Genomic DNA, 27,976 nt, shown 5'->3' on the forward strand with positions numbered 1-27,976 from the left:
GGAGGAGAACTGACCGCTGGGTCAGGGTGGAGGAACAACATCTGGAGGAGGAGGAGGAGGAGGGGGTGCATGAAGAGTAGTATCCTCAGTGTGTGTATCAGTGAGTCCAACAGTTCTATGGAACCACAGCGTCTCCACACGGACCACCACCACCAACAAACACAATAACAACAACAACAACAACAATAACAACAACAGCTGCAGCTCAACAACATTCAGACTAAAGTGCACAAAGTGTTTGTGAGAACAACAGAGTTGTTGAGCGCAGCTCAGTCTGAAGGTCCTTAGGAGGAGGAGCAGGTGGAGAAGGAGGAGTAGGTGGAGGAGGAGGAAAAGGTGGAGATAAGAGGAGGAGCAGGTGGAGGAGGAGGAGCAGGTGGAGATGGAGGAGGAGCAGGTGGAGTTGGAGGAGCAGCAGGAGGTGCTGGGTGGACTGGACTGGGTTCTTCTCACTGCTTTAACCAGCTGAGGGTGTGCTTGTCTGTGTCCTCCTGCAGATTGTCTGTGAGTGTGTTAGTGACCGTTGTGTGTTGTGTGGTTGTTTTGTTTGTGTCTGTTGTTTGTTTGTTGGGTATTTGTTGTGTGTTTGTGTGTCTGTTGCGTGTTCATGAGGAAACACTGACAGATGAGGGTAAATGTCACTTTATACAAATGATTGATTAGTGTATACATGTTCTATGTACACATCCACACACATGTACAGAGCGTGTAACTTTGTTCTGAACATCACAGGAAACATTTGAACACCGTCTGATGTTTGTGTAGAAAACAAAGTAAAAGGCACATCTGAGTCTGTCTGAGACACACAGAGGAGGACAGAGGGACAGAGGAGAGGACAGAGGACAGGAGACCTCTGTCTGTCTGAGACACAAAGAGGAGGACAGGAGACGAAGAGACAGTTTTCTTCTTCATGTGGAGCAGCCACTGGGAGGCGCTGTCCCCGCCTACAGTGATGCTTTAATACCACAGAAGAAGAGGTGGGCTTAGTTAGGGGAGGAGCACAGTGTCAGACAGCGGTCCATCAGGGGACAGGTCAGGATCTGGGTCAGGACCCGGGTCCTGGATCAGGGCCTGGCTCAGGACCTGGATTAGGACCCGGATCAGGATCAAGGTCCCGGGTCCCGGTGCTGTCCAGTATCGTGGCAGACGTCCCTCGTCGAGCACCTCAGAGGGATTTATTGACCTGCTGACTTTGACCCGGCCCCGATGTGCAAATGGAGTGTTCTGGTTTCCCGTCTGGAGGCTGGGGTCAGAGGTCACCACTGTTGGGTTTGTAAAGGCAACGTTTCGAGAGGCCTGACGCAGAAGAACAGTCACAGTGTGCAGGTGAGGAGGCGGAGCCACAGCGGCGGCGTAAAAAACAAAATCCCTTTTCCCTGCAAGAAGTAAGACTTTGGCAACTGTTCTCGGAAAACGTCTGCAGTGCCGCCCGGAGATACGTCTGCTGCAGCGCCGCCCGGAGCTACGTCTGCGTCGAGAAGAGGTCGTCCACGGGACGTCAATGCCCGAAAGAAACAAAGCATGGCAAAGAGGCTACAGAGGCCACGCCCCCACGGTCACCCGGCCCGGGGGACGCGGGGGGAGAACCATCAGACACTCTTTGTGTTCATTCGCTGGCACACTGGTTTCTCATTGGCACAGAGGGTTTAGATGGAGGCGGAGCTACTGATCCCCTGAGAGGCACGGCGGGGCGGCGATGCAGAGGAGGGTGGGTGGAGTTAAGAGTGTGGGAGCAGTGTTTTTTTTCTTTGACTCCGCCTCATTGGCTGTTGTCGGCGTTCTCCACCAATGAGAGGCCGTGCAGCGGCGGCGGCAGCAGCTCCCTTTTGTAAGTCTTTGGCGGGAGCTTGGGGAGCTGTGGGCTGGAGTTGTGTCGGGGAGGTACGGGGGGCGCGGTGATAGGGACGGGGAGCGGGCAGAGGCTGTTCTGGCTGGCGCTGAGGGGGCAGCTGCGGCGGGGGACACGGGGGGACGGCGTGCTGGGCGGGGTGTTGGGCGAGCTGGGCGAGCTGCTGAAGTCCCAGTGGTAGCGGCCCACCGGGGACGGCTGCAGGTTCAGGGGGTAGTTGATGAAGATCTCGGGGGGCCGCTGGGGCACCGGGGGGGGGGGTGTCCGGCAAGGGGTCCCGCGGTGGCGGAGGGGGAGGGCTGGGCAGGGGGCCGTCCATGGGCGGGCCGTTGTAGACCGGTGTTCGAGGCTGGATCCTGGGCAGGGTGGGGGGAAGCCGGGGGGGGATGGCAGGAGGGCTGTCGGACCTGCAGCTCAGCTGGTGTGCACACACACACACACACACACACACACACACACACACACACGTTAAACATGTTCTGTAACACGTGTTGTCCTGGATACAGGTGAGGGGGCCCAAGATAAGGCTCAGGACCCCACAAGGGGACATCAGATAATCTGAGGGGTCCCTCCTATCTTTGACCTTTGACCTGCGTCTCCTTTTACACCTGAAAGTGATCTGTGTGTGTGGGTAGCTGCTCTTACTTTGGCCTCAGACATGGCGTCCTTCCTTCGCGGTGGCAGAGGAGGTGGCTTCAGCTCCTCTCCCAGCTGATGGAGGCTGCTGCACGACACCGACTGGAACTCTGAGAGGAAGAGGAGAGAGGATGAAGGTCAGAGAGACGCTGTGCATCACGAAGCATGACGATGAAAAATGAAGAGAACGTGAAGAGACTTACTGGAGGGCGGCAGCAGGACTGAAGCGAAGATGGAGTTAGTGCCTGAAAAATAAAAACAGGATTTAATACGGACGTGTGGTTCAGGTTTCATCTTCCTCCTGCTGTGTGCATCACGGTGCAGCGCTCCATCTGTCCTGATGATGATGATGATGATGATGATGATGTCATACGAAGTGAGATCCAAACATAGAACACAACATGCTGTGATTCTCCTACTGAGAGCATTAATGAGTAAAACTGTCCGACAGCTCCGTAAACACATTTAAAAAACTGAACAGCTGACCTCCGTAGGAGCTGCTGAGGTCGGGCTCCATGAACACTGAGCAGAGGTCAGAGGAGGCGGACTGCGGGGGGGTGGGCGTGTTGGGAGAGGTGGGCACCGAGGCGGACGCTGGCGTCTCTGGCTCAGTCTCGGCGATGCTCCGGAAGGTGATCTTGTGCGGTGGCTCCCTCTCCAGGGGGACGGGGTGTCCCTTCAGGGTGCCCGAGGTAGACGTTCGCACGGGCCGGATCCCTGGAGACTTCAGGTTGTATATGGTCTTCCTGGGCTGTGTGTGTGTGTTGTTGTTGTTGTTGTTGTTGGTGGTGGTGGTGGAGAGGAGGGGGGGGACGAGGACGTTTAACTCAACAAGTAGATAAAATAATTTCCGAATCGTGCATTCTCCCGGTCCGGACTTACGAATCGGGGCGCCTGCCTGCAGTTACGAGGCTCGATGTCCAGAGACGTTTTGAACAGGTAGTCGGCGAACTCCTTCTCGCTGCGGTTCCCCATCGGGTTCAGGTTCTCGAAGAACCTCTGAGCGGTGACAGGAAGGACGGTGTGAGTTTGTGATGTGTGCTGCGAGTTAAAAGGTGCAGGCTGATGGGCAGTGCGCTCTCACCCTGATGTCGTGCTCCACCTTCAGACAGTATGGCTGGTTCTGGTACTGCTGGATCTCCCCGGTGATCTCGGCCACTTTCCTCCTCTTGCTGAAGTTGATCAGCTCCTTACCGTGGCGTCGCAGGAAGTCTGGGTTTCCCTCCTCCGTCTTCAGGATGTTGGTTAAATAGATCCCTGAGGACGGAGGGAGGTGGAGGTGTTCAGCACGGTCCGACCCGCTCCAGTCATCGGGTAGAACCGGAACGGTGGGTCACAGTGAACCGTTTGAACTCACCAAAGAAAGGCACACAGGGCGGGTTTATGGACTTCAGTTTAGCCAGGTACTTCTTGAAGTGGTCCTGACTCAGCTCCACGGCCTCCTCCAGGATCTTCTTCTTCCTCTCTGGTATTGCCTGCAGAGTTACAACCAGTCTCACATGTTAAAGTGGGAGTCTGTTGCCCCTGGTGGCCCCCAGCGGTATTACACTTTACCCACAGACTACAACCAGGTCTATAAACAGTGTGGGAGGCGGACTGACCTCAAAGGTATGGTCCAGCCTGTAGACCGGGACCGAGTTGATGGCGCTGACCACCTCCAGGACGCCGTTGAAGTTGTTGAGCTCCTGGAAGACCTGCAGGATCTCGATGACCCGTGACAGCACGGCGGTCCTCTCCTCCAGGTTCATGGTCTCCACGATGCACCTGAAACAGACACACAGTTAGGCCTGTCTTCTCTGAGGACCGGGTGTCCCAGATCCACCCAAGGAGCTACGACTCACTTCTCGAACCACAGCGTGAGGTTGGTGGTGTGGCGGATCATCCTCAGCAGGTTGGGGGAGTTCTTCTCTTTGTCCTCTTTGGTCCAGACGCTGCCGACCAGCTCAGATGGCCGCACGGCTCTGTGGATCAGGAGTTGTTTTTTTGATCTTATTCGTGCGTTTCAGTAAAGAAACGGATTTAGATTTAACTTCCTGCTCTCCGGCGGTGCCTCACCTGTAGAGTTCGGACTCCAGCAGGGTCAGCTGCCGGGCGATCTCTATGGGGTGAAGGGTCATGAGGTCGAAGGAGTCCAGCTGTCCGGCTCTGCAGATGTGCCACTCGATGGGAGGAGGAGAGCTCTCGAAGGTGATGTTGTGGCTGACGCCGTTCGACTGTGTCTGCAGTTTCCTCCTGATGATCTTATTGATAGACTCCACCCACTTTCTCATAGACTTCCCTGGAAATGAGGAAGCGAACAAAACGTTAACATAAATCAAAGCTCCACTTCCTCATTTAACACAGTTCTGTTACTGTGTGGAAGTTACACAGAGAAATATTTTTAAAAACGTCAGCTTCTAATGCTCCACATTTCACTTCCTGTGCCAACGCATGTGTCCAAAACAATAAAATCACTGCTTGTTCTTTAATATCAGACGGTGTGAACATCAGGGAGGTCACTGATGGAAGCATTTCTCCAAATAAAGACTCAAAACGGTGTCTTCTCATGTCGCGATAAAACATCCGAGCTGTGACTCAGTTTGTTCAGGCGAGATGTGATTTTAATAATGTTTAATAAAGGATTAATAATTTAAAAATAAAAGAATCAAGAATTGAAAGAGAGGCGCGGTAAAGCACGTCTGTGTAAACAGATGTTTTGAGTGGGAGGCTGACCTCGCAGCTGGATCTTGCTGGTGATGTATTCCTCCAACCGACTACGCAGCTCCGGGTCGTTCTCAAAGTCGTAGAAATGATGTTCGACCCACTGACGGAACACATTGAGAACCCTGCAGGGAGAACGTTCGGTCTTTATACGGAACCGCTCAATATTCTGCTATAAAGACAGATCGCGTACATCGACATCAAGGGGTCACCTGACAGCTGTTAAACACACCTTTATTCTAGAAGTGAATAAAGTTTTCGCACTCTGAGGAATTCTTCTCTAAAATCATAAAAGAGGATTAAAAGTGTGATTTGAGTGGCGGCGGTACCTGAGCTGGACCGGCTGCACGTACTCCTTCCTGAACCTCTGCAGCTCGGCCGCCATCGGCTGGTCGCCGTTCCACAGAGCCTGCCGGTCCTCCTCGGTCGGCTCCGGCTCGGGGATCTCGATCCTGACAAAAGAAGCAAGACAACATCTCAGGATGCGACGTCACCACCTGGATCGGAGACGGCATCGTCTTGCTCGGTTGAGGAGGCGTACCTGTCGATCAGCAGGCTGAGCAGCTCCTGAGGTTTGCAGAACGATCGGTACGTGGTGAGAAATGTTCGAACGAAGTTTGGGTCTGAAAACAGAAGAGGCGGATTAGACGCCGAACGCGGGAGGATGAACGTGCAGGTCGTGTGCAGCCGCCGGTGGCAGCAGCAGCAACAGCAGCTCACCTGCATACATGTGGTAGGTGAGCCTCTCGATGAGCTTCCCCACCGTGCCGGCCTTGATGATGGGGATGCCCGTCTTGCTCTGCACTTTGTCCTCGAACACGATGTTCTCCTCCGAGTCCTGCACGGCGAAGCGGTACACCTCGGGGGAGGGCAGTCGGAGAGGGTGCGCCTGCTCCTCGTGCTGCAGCACCGTGTCCAGCATGCGGTCCAGCGTGGAGCGGTACTGCAGGGTCACCAGCGCCGCCATCCATGCCGCCTTCTCCTCCGCCGTCCGCGCGCAGAACACCGCGCAGTTCTCGTCTTTGCCGATCAGCTCGAAGGCGTGCCGCAGCTCCGCCGAGTCCTCGCGGTCCACGATGCGGATCTTCCTCAGCACGAACTTCTCCTTCAGGCGGTACTCGGCGCCGCTGCCCGACCCGGGCAGTCGCGAGCTCTGGTTGGCCTTGCAGCTGATCATCAGGCCGTCGAACAGGAAGTTGTGTCTCTCGTGTTTGGCGCCCGCTCTTAGCAGCGGCCCCTCCAGGATGAACTCGCTGCAGCACTGGCCGATGTCCTTCCCCTCCCAGCCGTCGATGCTCTTCTGGATCTCGTTCATGCGTTTAATGGCCAGCTGCTTGCTGCGCACCTGCCGGCTGTACAGGCGGTACATGGGCTCACTGTGGGGGTGGGTGGGTTGGATGGGTGGGTGGGTGTGTGTGTGTGTGTGGGGGAGGGGGGGGGGGATTAACAGCAGTTAGAGCAGAGTTCAAACATTAAATCAGATGTGTGATAAAACACATGGAGCAGGTCTGAACCACTGGATGTTCACAGGTAAAAGGGACATCTGATAAAAAACAGGATGACAAACTGAGTATTAGTGGAGCGGTCCAGAAGGGAGCGTATATGTATCTGCGCGTGTGTGTCGTACCCGGGTTTTCTGCGGGGCTGGTGTTTGGCGTAGATCCGCTCCACGCTGCACTGCAGGTTGAGTAGAGCTGTGATTGCCTGCTTCAGACATTCTCGGTCGTCTTGGTCTTCACTGCGCTCCTGAAGTTGCTGTTAAAAGAAAAAGAAGAAGAGAAAAAAAAAAACATGTCAGGTGGAGCAGCTGTTGGTGTGATGACTCAGTGGGACAGATGGGATTCAGTCTGTTAAATATGTGTCGTGTTTAAGGACCGTAGGAAAGTGGTGTTACAATAATAATAACTGTTATCAGACCACAGTGCTGACTGCAGTACCCTGGTGTTACCAGCAGGAGGGTAGTGCTGTTTATTACAGTGCAGTTATAAAAATTATGATTCAATAAAGTCTGTATAAATCCTCCTGTTTTCATTAATCAATCCTGTAAAGTGTTGATTTCAATCACAACGACTTCCTGCAAATGTTTCACAATAAAAGCCTTGTTGGGAAAACTGAAAGGTTTCTTGTCAAACCAGTATGTTTGGTTATTGATGATGAACCTGAATAAATGTTTATGACTGACCTGCAGGAGCTCGAAGTAGTGCATACAGTGGTAGACTGGGACCATCATCAGCTGGGGGAGGACGTACTGGACAGCTTCTTTAAAGCCTTCTGCTACAGACTGGACACAAAGACACACAAGAACGGTCAATGATGGTGGTGGTGGTGATGATGATGATGATGATGATGAAGAAACATTGGCAACCCATGTAAAATAAAAGTTACATATTTCCCTCCAGTCAAAATCAAGTGATGTAAATATCAAAACAATAAAAGTTTGATTTTCTGATGCAGAAGAAGAATGCAAACGTATTTAGTAAATTCAATTCATGTTTGTGATCATAAATGAAGATTTAGAGTGAAAAATAGGGACATTACTCTAAAAAATACTGCAGAAATTCACATAATAAAAAGAGGAACACGGTGAAGGAAAATGAAAATGTTTCAGACAGATAGAGGAGGCCAGTAGATGAAGAGGGAGGGGTGTGAGGGAGACGCAGGGTAACCGGAGAGGAGAACCCATCACTGTGTCCATTTAAATCCCCTGGTCCCCTGATAGACAAATCAATACACTCATACTCGGAGGAGGAGGAGGAGACTGACAGCAGAAACAGTGTAAATGTGTCTTGACTCTGGACCTGCAGCTTCACTGCCTTGCTCAAAAACCGTCTTACCTGGAAGTAGAGTCCAACGGTGGGTCGGGCCATCAGGCTGCTGAAGTGCTCGTGGAAGTCCCTGCTGAGGATGTCCTGGGAGAGGGTCTCATAGGGGTCGAATGCCTGCTCCTGTACACATGAACAATAATCAGAGTTAATATACATGTCAGACATACATGAACAATCAGAGTTAATATACATGTCAGACACACATGAACAATAATCAGTTAATATACATGTCAGACACACATGAACAATAATCAATTAATATACACGTCAGTCACCAGCTCCTTCTCCATCACTAAAACAAACTGCTTCATGAAGGCATGATTGACAGGAATTCTCCTTTAAACTCTTCACGAAATAAGTTTGTAGATATTAAACCCTGAAAAAGTTTCACAGTTTAACCATCACAAAGTAAAACTAAACTCTTGTTTTAAAGCGGCTCTCTGTGATTGGACCACATGGTCATCGGATGATTGACAGGTCGGACAGAGACTGTACCTCTGCCAGATCTTCGAAGCAGCTGCCCACCAGAGGATGAGGGCTGCCGTCCGCCGTCATCTCCACGGCGTCCTCGATGAGGCCGAGCAGCTTCACCGTCAGCTCGTGGATGTCCAGGATGTTACTGAAGATCACCTCCGCGTCCTGCAGAGGAGAGACGGAGTCAGAGGTCAGCGGAAGGAGGGAAGGGACCGCTATATTCAGGTTACATTGGCACTGAGGGCCACCAGCCCCTAGTGGTCTTCAGTGGTACTGCACTTTAAAGGCTTCACTGTTCAGACCTGGACGCTATGTGCATTTGTATTTACAGTGTGGTGGGGACCAGCTCACAGTTGGAGCCTCTAGTGGCCGTTTGAAGAACTGCAGGTTTCGTCTCCGCGTTTCAATCCTGTAGGTTCCCGCTTAAACACGACGTTCCACGAGCAACCGAAACGCCTCGGTCGAAGGTTCCTCTGCGCTCAGAACCAGAGCAGCCGAGTCTGACACAAGGCGTGACCTCTGGAAACACATTCTTATCTTTCTAAGTACAAATTACATGTGTAATGAGACCTGAGAGGGCAGGGATGTGGAGGAAGGGGGCGGGGCTGTGGGGGCGGTGCTCAGAGAAAGGAGTTGGAAAGTTGAGTTTAACGGGTCGCTGCGGCCGTGCATATTTTGGGTTGTGTAATTTGCGGTGGGATCTGGGTGAGGAGGATAAACCTCTGTAAGGCCCAGAGGAATGCAGAACGTGTAATTATGTTGAGACAGGAACAACATCTGCAGACCCCGCCGCAATAAACCTCAGTTATGTCTGCCAAGACGCAGCACAAATCTGAACCCGGCTCTGAGATGTCCACAGAGCGGTTCAGTCCAAAGATGACAGACCTGAAACTTTTACTCAGTCAGAGATATTTCAGGGAGCTCCTCTGCTGACCTCCTTCAGATAACGCAGCCTCATGTTGATGTTTTATTTCTACTGGAGTCTCTCAGAGCTCCCAACACAAGTGTTTCAACTCCAGGAGTCGCACTCGGCCGATTACAGAGTCTCAGCTGTAATCTGGAAGCCATCTCGCTGATCTGGATTTAAATGGAAAGAAACTTGACTGTTTGTTTATTAGCTGGATTTACAGTAAGCTGCTCACAGCTGATTAGAGGAGGAGGAGGACCTGACACCTTCATGCGGCTGACAGGAGGAGATGGAGGATCATGTTGTATGTTACAAGTGTGATACGGAATTTATCAACAGTGCTGAGAAATAAAGAAATAAACAATAATGTAATGATTTCAGCATTTTAACTACAAACAGTTCAGAGAGTTCCTGAACGCAGCACAGTGATGCTCACGGAGGAAGGAGGAGGAAGTATTCTGAGTTATTGATCAACATCAGAATGTTACCGTGACCACTGGTACGTGAACATTTGTGAGGTCACAGAGACCCTTGAAATGCAGAAAGTCTACAGCGATGAAGCGACGAGTCGGGTGAGGTGGTCTGAGTGACGTTCAGGTTTCAAGAGAGGCAGAGCTTCACCGTCCAAGACCGAAGAAGAAGGAGGTCAGGTCAGGAGACACCAGGTGGGTTTTCTTTGTGTCACTGTGAATTTGTCTCCCAGAGTCAGACTGTCAACACCGAGAGTTCTACTGGGACCTCCTGAGGGGAAACATTCACTGTGAACCACCTGAACTGTGGCGCCATGGCAACAGGCTTCTCCAACACGACAACACGCCGCTCACAGCGTGTTGAAAAGGAGAAACTCGCACCGTGTGAGCGGGCGTGTTGCAGATTTTGTTCCTCAAAAATCTGCCGTTTCTCTGCTCCAGTTTCAGGTCCGTGGTGACATCACAGATGTTCACGTACCAGCGGTCACATTAACGTGTGGAACTCAGCAAGAGGTCTCTTTGTGACCCTTCCCCCCTCCCTCTCTCTGGACCCTCACTCACCTGCATTGCGAAGATCTTGGGGTTGGACAGGAAGTGTTGGCGGAACACTTTGATAATGAGGTCGAGCTCTCTCAGGTACTGCCGCTCCTCCGCGATCTCCAGCCTCACCAGGTCGTCGTACGTCAGCTCCCCGGAGGACGACGGCTCCTCGGTGCACTGAGACATCAGGCCGATGTCCTCCTCCTGGTCAAACATGTCCATCAGCACCTAGGGAGAGACAGACATCGGAGACAGCCAATCAGCTGCAGCGATCGGCGGAGACCGACCTCCCTCTGTCCTCCCTCTGTCCTCCTGATGTCCCCAGAGCTCACCTTGTCTGCACACATTGACACCTTGATGTCCTGCTGAGAGATCTCGTAGTGGCGGATGTTGCCCACGTAGTTGCCTGCCAGCTTCAGGATGTCTGCTGATATGTACTCCAGCACAGCCACGATGTACAGGGACACGTGATAGTCCACCTTGTAGCCCAGCACCTCCTGCGGAGGGACAGAGGAAACATGAGGGCTCTCGGAGACGTCCCGGTGTCGGACGGAGGACACGTCACCGTCTGATCTGTCCGGCATCCCTACCTTCAGCAGGGGGTGGATCTTATCCACGGGGAGGAGCAGAGGGTTCCTCCTCTTCCGTTTCTCGATGGCCGACTGAGCGTCTGCGATTGCCCACTTATCGATGGGGTGGGGGAAGGTCTTCTGGACGCGCTCCTGTGGACAGAGACGGTTATTGACCTCTTTTAAAACATGACGTCGGGAATGCGTTTGGGCGTTTTCGCAGGTTGATTTTCCAGAGAACACTCACCTCCACGTCCTGCACGGAGCGCGGCTGGGCCACACACAGCATGCTGAGCAGCTGCAGGATCAGCTCCTCGATGTGCTGCAGGGCGTCCTCCTTCGCCGTCAGGTTCGGGTGCACCTGCGTCTGTACCTGGAAGACGGAGACAAACACATGCAAGAGACATGAAAGATCTTCGTCGGTAGTTTTTATGTTGTTTGTCCTCTGTTGAGGCGAATTGAAACTGATCGCACTTCCTGTTTAATGAAGTCAGGACTGCAGTTACAGACGATCACAAACCAAACACGTACAGAGGGTTGACCAGCTACTCCAGTGGTTAGAGCTTAAAATGCTGTCACCAGTGAGCCAGGAGGTTGATTCCTGAGTGGGCGTGTCCTTCCCCTGCTGCTCTGTTATCTCATGTTTCGTGTCTACACGCACTGTCTGAATAAATGAAATGTAATAATGATTGGAGGGTAACACCTTGACACCTGAGGGTGAAGGCAGCATGACAGAGGGCGTGCCTTCATCATACCCCCACACCCCCACACCCCCACCCTCTTCATCGGGCCTTGCCCTCTCACAGGAATGCTGTCAGTTCAGATAGTGTTATAGTAGCCTGAAGGAGGAGGGGTGGGGACATCATACAGAGGGGCGTTATGACGACAAAACACATGGAGGAATGGAATGTTAGCGCAGAGGTCAAAGGTCAGCCGGCATTCTTCTTCTCTGACTTTGTGTAGAAGAATGCAGCAGGAAGTCCTGAGAAAGGGGGAGGGGAGCGGAGGGGAGGGGACCATGGCTCCTCCTTTCTAACCAGGAGGAGCAGGAACCTCCTTCCTCTACATCAGCTCTGCCTTCACACTCCCTCAGTGGATATAAATAATAAATACTCCACACTTATGAAATCTGCTCGGAAAAAAAAAACACTCTTCAAAGCAGAAGTAGCTTCTGAGATGGATACTCAGATTCCAGAGGACAGCAGGGGGAGTGAGTCACCGCTGAAACTCAGGGGGATTCCCCTCAGAGACGGCCATCCAACAAGTGTCCTCTGTCTCCAACAATGACAGGACGGCAGACGGAGCAACACAAGCAAACACAAACACGCACAAAGCTGAAGCCAGGAGGATCGCAGATGAGAGGAACTACAGCAGACACGACTGTGACACAACTCGAAAATAGAACCTGCACGTCTTTCCAGTGAAAACACAAAACTAATCGGCAGCAGGTCTGATATGTTCACTGACAGTTATCATTTTTCATTTTGTCCAAACATCCAAACCTCAGAGGTTCAACATGGCCATCATTTAGACTCTGATGGTGCGTTCAGGAGCTGCAGAGGGACAAACGCATGCAGCTTTATAATCAGCTCGCATCCCTTTTCACCTTCTTTGTATTGATGCTTTGTATTATCTTATTGCTTCTGTATGCTGCTGTAGCGAAAAAAATTTCCCCTCGGGGATTAGTAAAGTAACTACCTAACCTAACCTTTGTGCACATCACTGTAACACACAGCCTGATCAATTGTGTGTGTGTGTGTGTGTGTGTGTGTGTGTGTGTGTGTGTGTGTGTGTGAGAGAGACAGCAGAGAGGTAATAACAGAGAGCTCTCCGTTAATACAGGGTTAACATTTCTAATTCAATTGACGACTCTCCTGGCTGTGGATGAGGGGCTGCAGCAGGCTCAGGTTGCAGGTAATGTGTGTGTGTGTGTGTGTGTGTGTGTGTGTGTGTGTGTGTGTGTGTGTGTGTGGTGGGGGTGGGGCTTGTTATTATACCCGAGCATGTGTCACTGTTTGTGATTCATTCCATGACATCATCTGCCATTACAACCAGACTGTCTGGGGAGCCACAGGGCAGAGATCAACTCACACACACACACACACACACACACACACACACACACACACACACACACACACACACACACACACACACACACACACAACATGCATGCAGGAGGGAAAAACAAAGACAAAGAGACCGACACACTGTTGGACACACTGCACTGACAGACAAACAAACAAACACATACATTATGTACACAAGTAAACACACACACACACACACACACACACAGGTCCCTGACATGTATCCATCCCTGCTCACAATCAGATCACACAGAGGATGTAGAGGTGCAGCTAACAGCATGACCTGACCCAGTGACCCCGCGCTCCTACAACCACCGTCCTGTCTGAATGATGCTCATAGTTATGGTTCTGTGTTCTAACCTGAGTTTAAAGGCGGTGTGTGTGTGTGTGTGTGTGTGTGTGTGTGTGTGTGTGTGTGTGTGTGTGTGTGTGCTCACGCACGGCCTGGAGCTGCTGCACAGGAAACACAAGCTGTTAACATCCTGTCGTCAACACACACGTTCACCTGCAGATGAAACAACCACATCATCCAGCTGCAGATGATGTCACCTGCTCTTCTACCGCTTCACCTCCCACACGTATGCTCAGTGTCTCTGTGATCCAGAGGAACACGCACCGAGTTCATGTGTGCAGAAATGAACATGTGTCATGGACCCACCAGCAGAGAGTCATGACATCCACTCGCCGCAACTGTCCTTTACATTTCAAATATGAACATTGTTATAGTTATTAATCTCTGTTCATTTTGTTTGTGAAAACACGGTAAAATGATTCAGAGTTGAAAAACTGTTTGTTTTGTCCCAAACATCACTTCATAAATGCTCAATTTACTGTTTAATAAGACAGAGAGAAGCACAACTGAGGATGTCTGACACGTTGTTGAATAAATGATTAACAAATAAATCATCGCAGCTCGACTCAGTGAAGAGTCTGCGGTTTATTCTCACAGAGTCTTCTGAACACAACAATATAAAAACATGATTCTAAAAGGTCGGAGAACATTGACTGACTCGGTCCTCTGAGTGTTACTGGAGGACTCCACTAGAGGGCGCACCAGAGGAACAAGGAGACAATCAGAACATCAGGATTCACCTGATGTAAACAGTAACCATGGCGACAGTCGAGAGAGAGTCACTACTTTAGTCAATCTGAGGTCGCAGGGGGACAAAACACCGTCATAGCTCCACACCGCCCCTACAGGTCATCTCTATATTACATCTGTACAACCAATGTCATGCACGCGTATATCCACCCCTGGGCATCATCATCATCCCTTTACCTTCTCATTTTCTGACACAGCGGTACCAAATGAATAAAATAACATGATGGATGATTTAATAAGTCTAATGTGAGTCAGACTAACTGCAGGTCGTTGCGTCAGTGACGTTGTTCGGGTGAGTTTTTCCTCTGCAGCGTGATGAAAGATCTGAGACGAGGCAGATAAAAGGTGGAGCTGAGGTCATAAAAATAAAGAGACGAATAAATCTCGTGACGAAGCACGGCTGGTTTTTAGTCAGGAAACACGAGTCTACATTTTATTTTGTGTAGACTTCTGTCAGCTCTTGATTCATCAAATCGAAAGAGAAAATAAAACCCCCGGCCGGTCTTGGCTGCAGAAAACAAGGAGACTTCACAGAAACGTGAGTGTCACAGCTGATGAATCCAAGGCATGTGTTTTTGTGTCACTTCCCGTCACCGACAATGGAAGCGCTTCCTTCTGACGGTGTATCTGACGGTGAACCGTTGCAGATACGAGAGGATGGAGACGGCGGAGGCAGCAGGAGGCTGAAATACATCGCGATGCTGACATGACGACGGCTCGGTCTCGTCAACAAAACCATGTGACTGAAATAAAGTGCGCGGGTCAGCTCAAAGCGAGAGCTGCTGCTCCCTGGGGTTAGAGAGGCAACACGCAGACCGGAGTGGTCGTGTAACCTCAGCGACACATGTTGGCATGCTTGTCCACGCCGCTCGAACTCCGCACAGCGGTGGACTGAAAGTGTCCCCAACGCAAAGCTCATCGGCGGGGACACGACAATCGCTGCGCACAGAAATGCGGCACAGCTGCAAATGGAGCTCCTCCATGAGAAATGTTTTTCCACTGGAGTTTAGAGGAATTTGTCCAATATGAATAAAAGCGGACTGCCGCCGTGTGATTGATGAGTGTTTCTCCCGGTGATGCACCTCCGGGTCTGACCACCTCATCAACAGTCTCTGATCCCGTCCTCCTAACAACAGATCTCAGTCGGGGATGGTGTCATCCTTTTGTGACGAGGAACCCCCCCCCCCCGATTGGACAGCTGTGAAGCAGCCAGTCATCATCTGTCACGACCAAAACAAACCGCTCCTGCGTCAGTCCGTGACAGGCTTTCCCCCCTCCGGCGCTCTGGCGGCAAGTCCGGACAAAGGAAGCGAGGCAAGCGCGGCCCCGCCACCTGCTCTCAGCCTCACCTGATTCATCACAGCTTCTCTAGCGGAGTACAAACAGGCAACAACAGAGCCGTTAATTATAATCACAGGGCTGCTGCACGGCTTGTTCCCTCCGTCAGCACGCAGCTGATAACCGTCGCGTTGTAGAAATATCCCATCGAACAGGTCGCAGTCAGAGTTTAATTGTCAGTAGTGAAACGCGGAGACTTAAACGGAGGCTCCTTGAAGGATAATATGAACTAACGAATGCAGGAAAACCGCTGATTGTTATTGATTTAAAGAAGGAAAGAAGGTGGTTCGCCTGCTTCATCAAACAACGGCGCGAACATGCGTGAAGAAGAGGACGAAGAACTGCTGCAAGAATAAACTCGTTCTGCGAAACTTTCATCTGTTGTAGAAGCACAAACACGTCGATTCCACCTCCAGATAACATGCCGCTTCCACTGTAGTAACTGTAAGTGTGAGTTATTACAGCGCAGTCATGCGAGTCCAAGTATGAAGCTTCACTTCAACAACTCCTTAAATAACTAGAGATTTAAGGACATTTTGCCGTTTTGTGTTGTTTTTAAAGCAGGAAGTGACGATCAGTAACAGAAGAAACAGCAACAGATGAGGTCCACGCACGCACGCACACACACACACACACACACACACACACACACACACACACACACACACACACACACAGCATACACTCAGGTAAACCTGAAACCACACACAAATCAGCAGCACAGTTTTCTCTGTTGTCCTTATACACTGAAACATCCGTCTCCAACAAGTGACTCTTTAAAGCTCCAACCACCTCACAGGTTCACACACACACACACACACACACACACACACACACACACACACACACACACACACCCCTTTCAAAGTAAAAGCAGCTTGGAGACCTCCAAACAGAACAGACGGCAGTGATGAGTGTGTGCTGTCGGTCAGGAGTCAGACTGTCATGACTTAGCAAGTCTGAGCAGAAGGAGTGAGGGATGAAGAGGAAAAGGAGGAGGGTGCACAGAAATAGAAAATAAACCGGGTGATGCCAAGATGATGCAAGAGGAGGGAAACCGAAGGACGGTCAAAAAGGAAGTGATACAGGTCGTCCTGCTGACTGAGGACATTAAAGTTCAAGAGTTTCCTGCACACAAAGTTTCAATGAATGTTGATGAGAGTGACGCTGAACTCCAGCGGAAAAGACAAGTGACGTGCCAGCGACACACCACCAACGGCGCTTCACCCAGATCCACCCTGCAGCACCGCGAGACAACACCACCCATTCACCGTGGTGTACTTCTTCTAAAGAACTGAGGGAGACAGTCATGGTGGTGACAGACTGGCTGAATACCCACTGCAGAGGACTCAGTGGTGCGATTATCACAAAACACTGCAGCATTGAGCGGTGATCACTAAACACCAAATGTTCCGATGAGTTCAGTCCGACTCTGATTTGATTATAAGATTATAGTCAGTATGATGTTTCGGAGGTGTTTGTGAGTTTTCAGAACAACCTGTCAACACAACTGTGTGTGTTAGCCGAGGTGTGTGTATTCCGCAGACAGCTCATCGTGTCCTCAAGACAGGTTTTAATGAGTGTAGTGTTGTCAGTGGTACCTTTCGTAAAGCTTGCACGAAGAGGCCTCTCCATTTGTGACTGTTCTCGTCACTTGAGAAGTCGTATATCTGCTGGGGCTGCATCGCTGTAGCGGCTCCTGGCGTTGCCGTGCTGCGGGCTGAACCGTCAGCATCGGCCCCCGGGTAGATAGTCCTGATGGGTGGGTCAGTCCAGGGCAGGCACGGTGGAAAAACTCACACGGGCTCGCTTGCGAGTACGAACAGTGACACTAAAGCACACTGCGAGTCCGGGGTCGAGTTAAACAGAGAAAAAAAAATCAGCTACAGAAGAAAATAAGCACATGTAGCAATAAAGTTAACTCGCTAGCTTGGGTGCTAATGTGGCTAGCCCGCTGCTGCTGTAAACACGGGGCAGTTACTAACTCAAAAGCTAACGGCTAACAACAACGCTGCTAAGTGTTTTACTTGCTACTTGGCGTTTGCTAAAAAGCTTCAAACAGGCACGTTTAGTTCAGTGGAGAGTCCAGACGCGGGAGCCCGGCTCGCTGCCAGCTAACTACAGCTACAAGTTCCGTTTGGTTATTCGCTGCCTGAACACCTGTAACATTAGCAGGCTAGCGGTAGCCGACCAGTTAACTAGCGCTACAGGCTGCTGCTGGCCTCGATGCACTCCGACTTCTATGTTGTGGCACACGACCCGTTCCGCTCCGAACAAGGCACACTTTCTCCTGCACTGCTCGCTTCGCCTTTAGTCATCTTCTCCGCGGCAATCAGGCTCGAAATCCGAAGCATAAGTTCCCCAAACGGTGGGCAGTCCGAGGCATGTCTGTGCGCGCAGCCGCCGGAGAGCAGCCGCGGTGTTTTTGGTTTGAGAAGTCGAAGATGTTCGTACCAACTCCGCTGGCTGTCTGCTGCTGCCGCTCCGTGCGCCGCGCGTCCTGTCAGCCACGCACGCGGCGTAACTTCACGTTTTATTGGACGGAAAGAAAACAAGGCTGGACCCATACACTGTATACTGTATATATAATGTGTACATACTGTGTATATATAGTGTTTATATACTGTATATTTACTCTATATACACTGCATATTTACTGTATATATATATATATATGTTTGGACCAGTATATATATATATATACTGTAGATGTACTATATATAGTTTGTATATATTGTATATTTATTGTATATATATTCTGTATATATAATCTGTACATACTGTATATATAGTGTATATTTACAGTGTATATATATATATACTGTATAGTTACTGTATATATAGTGTGTATATATTGTATATATACTTTATAAATACTGTATATGTACTGTATATATAGTGTTTTACTGTCTATATATATACTGTATATTTACTATAGTGTATATATTGTATATTTAGTGTATATATATACTGTATATATAATGTGTACATACTGTATATATAGTGTTTATTTACTGTATATATAGTGTGTATATATTATATATATACTGTATATACACTGTATATGTACTGTATATACTGTATACTGTATATACACTGTGTACACTGTACTGTATATGTAGACTGTATATATACACTATCTCCTTGCAGGACAGTCTTTTATTAGTAAAAGTACTAATATTATATTGTGAAAATACTTCAATAAAGGTACTAATACCACACTGAAAATGCTCCACTACAAGTTAAAGTCCTGCTTTCAAATCCTTATGGAAGTATTATCAGCAAAATGTACTAAAAAGTATCAGAAGTAAAAGTACACACTGTGCAGTAAAATGTTCCCCGTCAGTGTTTCACTGCTGAAGTTTTTTTTATGAATATTTTTGTATTAATATTGCTGCTGCATTCAGGTACATTTCACTGCTGTAGAAAAGTCAAACTACTTTAAATTGTCCAGAGTTTTCCTTGAAGTTTGTTTTGACCTGTTCGTGGAGGTTTTAGGTCCTACCTGCAGATTTTACTCTCTAAAATAAAAACATGAAATTTTACCAAATCTTGGACCATTATTATTTATCATATCAGTGTAAAATCTTACAAAATGTAAAAAAGATGGAGTTGATACTAGTCAATATCAACTTGAGTAAATGTACTTCCTCTGTGTGCACTCACAGTGTAAAACAAAAAAAAGAGAAATAAAGCAGTGAAAATACAACAACCTTTATTTATTTATGGTATTGTAAAAACATTACTGAATGTGTTTTATTGGACATGTAGACCCATTTTATCTGCAGCTATAATCCAAGTATCACCAGTAAAAATGAAGACAACCTGACCTCTCTCTCAAACACGCACGGGCACGCACACCAGGCTGGTTGCTGTAATTCTGCCCCCTGGTGGACAAACTGGAGTGAAAAAAAACCTGCACTAAAAACATGAAAGTAGTTTAAAGCCGATTGTTACTTTCTGTCTCCCTTCTCCTCCTAAAGAAAAATACATGACACAAACATCTGAGCATGTTATATTGAAAAATATATATTCCTGGAAAAATACTTTAACATTCCTTTGTCAATAAACAGGACGAAATAACAGCAAGAGACTCATTTTAAAGCCACATTATTGGATCAGTTTAGAGGCCTAAAAGGCAGCGAGACAGTGCAAATTATATTAAATTACTGCCTCACAGAACAAACAGGTATTCTTTAGTATTTAATTTAAATTACTTTCATACAAAACTGTCAGATGAAGAAAGAACCAGAGTCTTTCTCCGTGAACTGTGCGTCCTGTAGCCTCGATTGTGCGTTAAACTGAGAGTTTCAACATCTCATCATAATCATCTAACATCTTTAATTACTTTTTAAATTCTATCTGAAAACTAAACATAATTTAAGGACTGAAGATTTTCAGTCAAACAAGATTCAAACCACAAACACAAAGCGAACGAGCTCATCAAAAGAAAAGTTTAAAACAGTTCACATTCAGCAGACGGTGTTTCCGTTTAAATATTCAATATATAAAAGTTGTAGCTGAACCTTTTGACAGTAACTCATGACGTTATTTCAGAGCTAAATCCCTCCCCCTCTGGTGTTCTGCCGTTACTTTAAGGCCCGACCCCAGATTCACAAGGTCACACTGAGGTAGTGACAGCTTGGTTCTGATGACCTCACGCAGGGTCACCATGGCGACCCGGATGTTCCTCTACAGCGAGAAGCGGTTCTCCACCTCGTCTGCGACCATCTCTGCAATGGCAAGGGAGGAGGTGGCCGCCGGTGAGGGGGCGTTCCTCACGTGGAGCACGCGGCTGCTGACGTCTCCGACACCGCCGTCAAACACAAAGTCGTCCACGAGGTTCCCGTCTCGGTCCAGAGCCTGAGCTCGAACTCCCGCCGGACCCCTGGAGAGGAAACAACACCAGACTTCCTGCTGTGACAAAACCTGCTGCTGTGTGTCCATAGAGACACACCTCTATCTAGATAGATAGATAGATGTGTGTGTATATATACACACATATATACACATCTATCTATATATATATATACACACACACACACATACATATTGTTGGGGATTCGACCCCTGAGAGACTGGTGTAAAGATGAATATTGACCACTACAGGGTTCCGGTCAGAGAACACAGACATCTGATTGTTCCACACGTTACTGTATTGAGTTTAGCATACAGTATTTTAACTTGGAGACAGATTGACAGATGGATGGATTGACAGATAGATGTATTGACAGATGGACGGATTGATAGATAGATGTATCGACAGATGGAGTTTCTGAAATAAATACAGAAAGCGAATTACAGAACCGAATTATCACCAACAGTTAACCTTAACTAAGCATTAATACACACATTCACAGGAATACAGGCTCGCTAGCCAGATTAGCTACTTTGCTCAACGTTGGGCTATTATTTGAACGGCTAATTGTATAACAAACACTTACTAACACTAAATGCACTTAAGAGCATAAGTACAGTTATAAACGGAACCGTTTTACCACATAAATCCAAAGTTACAGTACTATGACTTACATCATCAATGACTCGATCTGACTAAACTGTCAGTCCTGCATAGCATATACGATTAGCGCAACCGGAAGCGGAAACAGTTCGCGGCGTCAAAATAAAGTTTCAAAATAAGAGCGTCGTAACCGTTTTGTCTCTGTCCGTGAAGAATTCGCAACACACATATATATATACACACACATACATACATACATGGTCTGATTACTGCCATACCTGTTCTCAATCAAGAAATCACTTAAATAGGACCTGCCTGACAAAGTGAAGTAGACCAAAAGATCCTCAAAAGATAGACATCATGCCGAGATCCAAAGAAATTCAGGAACAAATGAGAAAGAAAGTAATTGAGATCTATCAGTCTGGAAAAGGTTATAAAGCCATTTCTAAAGCTTTGGGACTCCGACGAACCACAGTGAGAGCCATTATCCACAAATGGAGAAAACATGGAACAGTGGTGAACCTTCCCAGGAGTGGCCGGCCGACCAAAATTACCCCAAGAGCGCAGCGACGACTCATCTGAGAGGTCACAAAAGACCCCACAACAACATCCAAAGAACTGCAGGCCTCACTTGCCTCAGTTAAGGTCAGTGTTCATGACTCCACCATAAGAAAGAGACTGGGCAAAAATGGCCTGCATGGCAGAGTTCCAAGACGAAAACCACCGCTGAGCAAAAAGAACATTAAGGCTCGTCTCATTTTTGCCAGAAAACATCTTGATGATCCCCAAGACTTTTGGGAAAATACTCTGTGGACTGATGAGACAAAAGTTGAACTTTTTGGAAGGTGTGTATCCCATTACATCTGGCGTAAAAGTAACACCGCATTTCAGAAAAAGAACATCATACCAACAGTAAAATATGGTGGTGGTAGTGTGATGGTCTGGGGCTGTTTTGCTGCTTCAGGACCTGTAAGACTTGCTGTGATAAATGGAACCATGAATTCTACTGTCTACCAACAAATCCTGAAGGAGAATGTCCGGCCATCTGTTCGTGACCTCAAGCTGAAGCCAACTTGGGTTCTGCAGCAGGACAATGATCCAAAACACACCAGCAAGTCCACCTCTGAATGGATGAAGAAAAACAAAATGAAGACTTTGGAGTGGCCTAGTCAATGTCCTGATCTGAATCCTATTGAGATGCTGTGGCATGACCTTAAAAAGGCGGTTCGTGCTGGAAAACCCTCCAATGTGGCTGAATTACAACAACTCTGCAAAGATGAGTGGGCCAAAATTCCTCCACAACGCTGTAAAAGACTCATTGCAAGTTATTGCAAATGCTTGATTGCAGTTGTTGCTGCTAAGGGTGGCCCAACCAGTTATTAGGTTTCGGGGGCAAACACTTTTTCACACAAGGCCATGTGGGTTTGGATTTTTTTTTCTGCCTTAATAATAAAAACCTTCATTTAAAAACTGCATTTTGTGTTTACTTGTGTTATCTTTGACTAATATTGAAATTTGTTTGATGATCTGAAACATTTAAGTGTGACAAACATGCAAAAAAATAGGAAATCAGGAAGGGGCCAAACACTTTTTCACACCACTGTATGCATGTGTATATATACATATATATATATATATAGAGAATGTGGTGTTCTTACCGGAGGACGTCGCTCAGAGAGATCTCAGGGATGTACTTCTTCAGGATTTTAACCTGAGCACCGATGAAAACACCGCGGTACATCTCTCCGACTCCGTACGTGATGTTCCTCAGGATCAGCTTCTGGAGACCCCTGCAACACAGACATGCAACCACCACCCGTTACAGACCGACACGCATCACGCCACCAGAACCACACAGGAAGAGGAAGTGACTCCCGGCTGCACCTGAAGGAGAGGGCGTCGACGAAGTCGCGGACGTTGAAGTCGTATACTCGGTAACCCTCCCGTTTGAAGGCCAGCACGGCGTTGGGGCCGAGCCAGATGCTCCCGTCCATCCTCGGGGTGAAGTGGACTCCCAGGAAGGGGAACCGCGGGTCGGGAACCTGCCGGAACATTTGACAGAACACGGAGGAGTCAGTGCAGGCTCAAGGAACAGGTCGAGGCTGCAGCTCACCGACACCCTGCGACATGGTTCTGAACTCTGAGGACATGAATGTCTCCCGAGAAGGTGCAGCAGACTCACAGGGTAGATGTTCCCTCTGACCAGGTATTGCTTCTCGGGCTTCAGGACCAGATAGTCTCCTCTGAAGGGGACGATCCGTGGCTCCCGGCTGCACCCGGAAATCTGAGACAACCGGTCCGAGTACAGACCTCCGCAGGTCAGGAAATAACGGCACAGCACCTCGTTACCCTGGCAATGCAAACACGATGCATAAGAGCCAGAAAGGACCGAACAGAATCTGAACATCACGTATGAAGATTATGATCTGAACATCACGTCTGAACATTACACTGCTTCTGTTTCTTACCTTCGTGTCTCGGATGGAGATCGGATATTTCAGACCTGCAAACAGAATCAAACTGTTAACTGAAGCTCTTCTTCAACAAAGAGTGCAGAACAGGTGTGTCAGAGGACACGTGTGTGTGACAGGACAGGTGTGTTACCTTCATTGCTCCCAGCTGGACTCTCCGTTACCATGGAGCTGTCGTTGACCTCGTACCCAGTGACCACGGTGCCGCCGGCCTCCTGGAAGTCGGATGCGTACCTGAGCGCCACCATCCTCCAGTCCACGATGCCGGTGTAGGGGGAGTCCAGGGCCATGATGCCCTGAGAGGACACGAGGAGACGAGGACATGCTCCGTCAGCCTCAACAGCTCGTGTCATTCATCTCACATAAACCCAAAGACAGCTTCTTACCCGGCAGTACGGCTCCCGCTCTCTGATGCCATTGGCGTCGACAATGCTGAGGTCACGCACGTTGTTCTGCAGGCCGCGCTCGTACAGAGCTTTGAGTCGGGGGATCTCCTCCTGCTCCACGGCCACGATGAGCTGCAGAGATGCAGAGACAGCATGGGACGTCCTGGACTGGATCACAGCTTGACTCTGTTTTTGAATCCGGTTTAAATTCGGAGTCGTCCTCTGTCAGTCTTTAATCAGTCTGTTGACATTTACAGTTTTGTGTCTTTTATCCTCTCCTACAGCTGCTTTACATTCATCAGACAGGAGAGAACTTAGTTTTTTCTTTATTAAAAGAAGTTTATATTTAAAAAATATAACCGCCCGCCCCTCTCCCCGTTCTGGTTTGTTTAGTGAATAAACATGTGTTTCATCCGTGTGTCTGATAGTGTGTTTCTATCAGTGTAAACTCTGGACGTGTGCCCTCAGCTGATAGTAAAGTAAACACACTGTTAGCTGTGCTGAAAACAGCAGCGCACACCTTCCCACACTTCCTGTACGGCAGCTGCTTCTTGTCACAGTACTCATAGGCCAGCGTCGCTCCTCTCACACACAGACGGGCCTTCAGGGAACCCGGAGTGTAATAGATCCCGCTGTGGATCACTCCGCTGTTGTGACCGCTCTGATGGACAGCTGGAGACACAGATGAGGAGGAGGAGGGTCAATACAAACATAAACAAACACAGGAGGAAGAGGAGGGTTTACTGCTGCACACACACAAATAGGCAGTTCTCTAGATTCTAGTTCAATTTAAAAGAGAACGTTTCCATGGAATCACTTCATCTGAAAATATTCATGTGACTGTACCTACACCTGTAAATCTGTTCACACCTGCAGACCTGTTCACACTTGTTCACACCTGTAGACCTGTTCACATCTGTACATACACCACTGTGTATCTCTAATTCTGTATTTTAATGTACAGTACCAGTTAAAAGTTTGGACACACCTTCTCATTCAATGGTTTTTCTTTATTTTTAATTTTTTCTACATTGCAGATTAATATTGAAGACATCCAAACTATGAAGGAACACGTATGGAATTATGTGGTAAACAAAAAAAGTGTTAAAGAAACCAGAATATGTTTTATATTTTAGATTCTTCAAAGTAGCCACCTTTTGTTTTGATGACAGCTTTGCACACTTTTGGCATTCTTTCAATCAGCTTAATGAGGTCATCACCTGGAATGGTTTTCCTACAGTCTTGAAGGAGTTCCCAGAGGTGCTGAGCACTTGTTGGCTGCTTTGCCTTCACTCTACGGTCCACTCAGGCCTCCATGGTTGAATTTCTGCAAAGAAGCCACTACTGAAGAAGAACGAGAAGAAGAAGAGACTTGCTTGGGCCAAGAAACACAAGGAATGGACATTAAGCCAGTGGAACTCTGTACTTTGGTCTGATGAGTCCAAATTTCAGATTTTTGGTTCCACCCACCGTGTCTTGGTAAGAAGCAGAAAAGGTGATCGGATGGTTTCTACATGTGTGGTTCCCACCGTGAAGCATAGAGGAGGAGGTGTGATGGTGTGGGGGTGCTTTGCTGTTGACACTGTTGGGGATTTATTCAAAATTCAAGGCACCATATTAACCAGCACAGCTACCACAGCATTCTGCAGCAACATGCCATCCCATCTGGTTTGCACTTAGTGGAACCAGCATTTGGATTTCAACAGGACAATGACCCCAAACACACCTCAGGCTATGTAAGGGCTATTTGACCAAGAAGTAGAGTGATGGAGTGCTGCGTCAGATGACCTGGCCTCAACAATCACCCGACCTAAACCCAATTGAGATGGTCTGGGATGAGTTGGACCGCAGAGTGAAGGCAAAGCAGCCAACAAGTGCTCAGCACCTCTGGGAACTCCTTCAAGACTGTTGGGAAACCATTCCAGGTGACGACCTCAGGAAGCTGATTGAACGAATGCTAAGAGTGTGCAAAGCTGTCATCAAAGCAAAAGGTGGCTACTTTGAAGAACCTAAAATATGTTGAACATTTTTTTGTTTACCACATAATTCCATACGTGTCCCTTCATAGTTTGGATTTCTCCCATATTAATCTACAATGTAGAAAAAAATAAAAATAAAGAAAAACCATTGAATGAGAAGGTGTGTCCAAACTTTTGACTGGTAATGTATCTTGTAGCTACGACACTTGACTTTCTCTCCAGGGATCAATAAATGTATCTATTTATCATCTATAAACCGACGGTTCGGTTCTCTAGTCAGGATGAAACAATAACATGTCGAAGATCTTCCTCCTCTTCAGAACCATCTTTGTTTCCTGCAGTTGGTTCTGGTTGTGTTTGAGTCTCTGCAGACTGGATGTGAAGTGAAACCATGACGACAGGGTCAAAGGTCAGACTGTCAGTGGGGACTCAAGCCAACAGATTCAGATTAAAGTTCAAACTGATCCAACAACAGACTTCCTGAACACTGTTCAGGTTCACTGGGACACATTTAACCCTTCGTTCACCACCGCTCTGAACTTTAACCCTTCGTTCACCCTCCACCCTCCAAGCTCCACCCTCAACCCACCAAGTTCCGGCTCCTTCTCCAGCAGGATGAAGTTGAGTGACGGGTGTCTCAGGATCAGCTCTCTGGCTGAGGCCAAACCCACGATGCCGCCGCCGACCACGGCCACATCACAGGTTCTGGAAAACACAAAGCTCAGAGTTAGAGAGGGTTCTGATAGTCTGCTGACTCAGCAGGATATTCAGGTCAGAGGTTCAATGACCGGGCCAGCAGGGGAAGCCCTGTTCAATCTGTTTATCAGTCCAGGTGTTCCAGACAAACACCGAGGGGGCGGAGTCAGAGTGATGATGTCACTTCCAGCAGATCATGAAGTGTTTCCGGACTTCTGCTGGAGAACGTTTACATCCAGAACCCTCAGCATGGTCCACTTTTAGAATCAGAACCAGGCAGAGTTTCGACAGACAGACAGACAGACGACCTGCAGCTCCAGGTGAAAATCCCGTCGCCAACAGAACGACTGGAACAAGTAGGACATGTAAAAACTTGTCCAGCTGCAGTTAATTAAATCTGGAACATTTAATCTCTCAGATAAAGTCTGATGAAACTGTTGAGCTCTTCCTGGACTAAAGAAATGGATCAGTTTCTTCCTTCTGATTAATCAATAACTTCATCTTTCTGTATTTCAGTTTAATGTAGCTTTGTGTGTTTTTTTGCAGCATAAAGAGTTTTTAGAGCAGATTTCTGGAACTGGAGTCAAAAAACAAGATTCTAAGTACAAACAAATAACTTATTTAGATTGAAAAGAGATTCTGAACAGTTTTGTTGGGTTTGGTCTCAGACTTCAGGATTCTGTTCATGAAACCATGTTAAATTCCAACCGAAAATGTCCGATTCTAACAAGAACTTTCTGAGACACAATAAAGAAAAAACTCCACTGTTCAGAGACTCTGTTTTCAATCTGAATTATTTCATTCTCAGTTCTTTTTTTTATTACAAACTGGATTTTTGTTTGTTTGTGGGAAGTTTTTCTCTCCAAACTGTTTTTAATTGTTCAAATAAAACCACTAAACTACCTCCAGACGTCATCGTCCCGCTATGATCATGTAACAGGAAACATATGGTGCTGTTAAAGGCTCAGTTCAAAACCAGCACCTGACTACAGAGAGGAGACAGTCCTACTGTTCAGAGAAAACACACACACACACACACACACACACACACACACACACACACAGAGGGACACATGTTAGAGAGTGTGGACAGAGGACAGACATGTTGAGTGTCCTTGGTACAAACTGGATCAGTTGAAGTGGTCTAACACCGAGATTAAATACTGGATCAGACACACACCTGGATCAGACCCAGACCTCCTCTCCTTCCTGTAACAAACTGCGTGCTTTGCCGTAACGTCAGTCTCACCTGTGCATCTGTCTGCTCGGGGTGTCCTTCAGCCACCTTGGAGCCGCTGCAGCTCTACCGGACGCGGCGCTGAGAATCCGGATCATCGTTTCAGTTTTAACGGCAGCTCAGAACCTCTTCCTCCTCCAGCCGAATCGGATCGCGTCCTCTTCAGCTCTGCAGGCTGCTTCCTCCTCCTGCTCACTCCCATCCTGCCGCTCTTCCTGAAATATAACACCGAGCCACGCCCCGCGC

The 27,976-nt window shown here is 48.2% G+C and overlaps 2 protein-coding genes across 4 annotated transcripts; both read right to left on the minus strand.

Annotated features, from left to right (window-relative positions):
• Positions 1-626: 626 nt before the first annotated feature.
• Positions 627-17,961, minus strand: sos2 (son of sevenless homolog 2 (Drosophila)). Its single transcript, XM_069160527.1, is given in 24 exon segments — positions 627-2,107; positions 2,109-2,267; positions 2,495-2,595; positions 2,689-2,730; positions 2,972-3,236; positions 3,368-3,484; positions 3,570-3,742; positions 3,843-3,960; positions 4,087-4,249; positions 4,327-4,446; positions 4,541-4,763; positions 5,198-5,310; positions 5,515-5,637; positions 5,727-5,808; positions 5,906-6,561; positions 6,813-6,940; positions 7,368-7,466; positions 8,020-8,130; positions 8,506-8,649; positions 10,423-10,629; positions 10,734-10,898; positions 10,992-11,123; positions 11,218-11,343; positions 17,102-17,961. Coding segments are annotated over 24 exon segments (3,999 nt in total). The 5' UTR covers positions 17,186-17,961; the 3' UTR covers positions 627-1,759.
• A 1,237-nt stretch (positions 17,962-19,198) lies between these two features.
• l2hgdh (L-2-hydroxyglutarate dehydrogenase) lies at positions 19,199-27,943 on the minus strand. Of its 3 annotated transcripts, XR_011178840.1 has the most exons (11): positions 27,743-27,943; positions 26,387-26,502; positions 24,339-24,490; positions 23,819-23,950; positions 23,566-23,728; positions 23,430-23,464; positions 23,144-23,311; positions 22,846-23,003; positions 22,620-22,751; positions 21,033-22,084; positions 20,297-20,388 (listed from the first exon to the last, which is right to left on the minus strand). XR_011178840.1 is itself a non-coding variant. In XM_069160554.1 (10 exons), the coding sequence occupies exons 1-10, from the start codon at positions 27,826-27,828 to the stop codon at positions 20,193-20,195; spliced, it is 1,338 nt and encodes a 445-aa protein (XP_069016655.1). In that variant the 5' UTR covers positions 27,829-27,943; the 3' UTR covers positions 19,199-20,192. The 3 variants fall into 3 exon arrangements, 2 of the variants coding, with proteins under 2 accessions (XP_069016655.1, XP_069016656.1); XM_069160554.1 differs by lacking the exon at positions 21,033-22,084 and having other exon boundaries at positions 19,199-20,388; XM_069160555.1 differs by lacking the exons at positions 21,033-22,084; positions 26,387-26,502; positions 27,743-27,943 and having other exon boundaries at positions 19,199-20,388; positions 23,819-24,059; positions 24,339-24,420.
• Between the last annotated feature and the right edge of the window lie 33 nt (positions 27,944-27,976).

This window comes from Embiotoca jacksoni, unplaced genomic scaffold (genome assembly GCF_022577435.1).
Source record: "Embiotoca jacksoni isolate LCO1_2020_lvr unplaced genomic scaffold, fEmbJac1.0.p SCAF_27, whole genome shotgun sequence".
Lineage (NCBI taxonomy): Eukaryota > Metazoa > Chordata > Actinopteri > Embiotocidae > Embiotoca > Embiotoca jacksoni.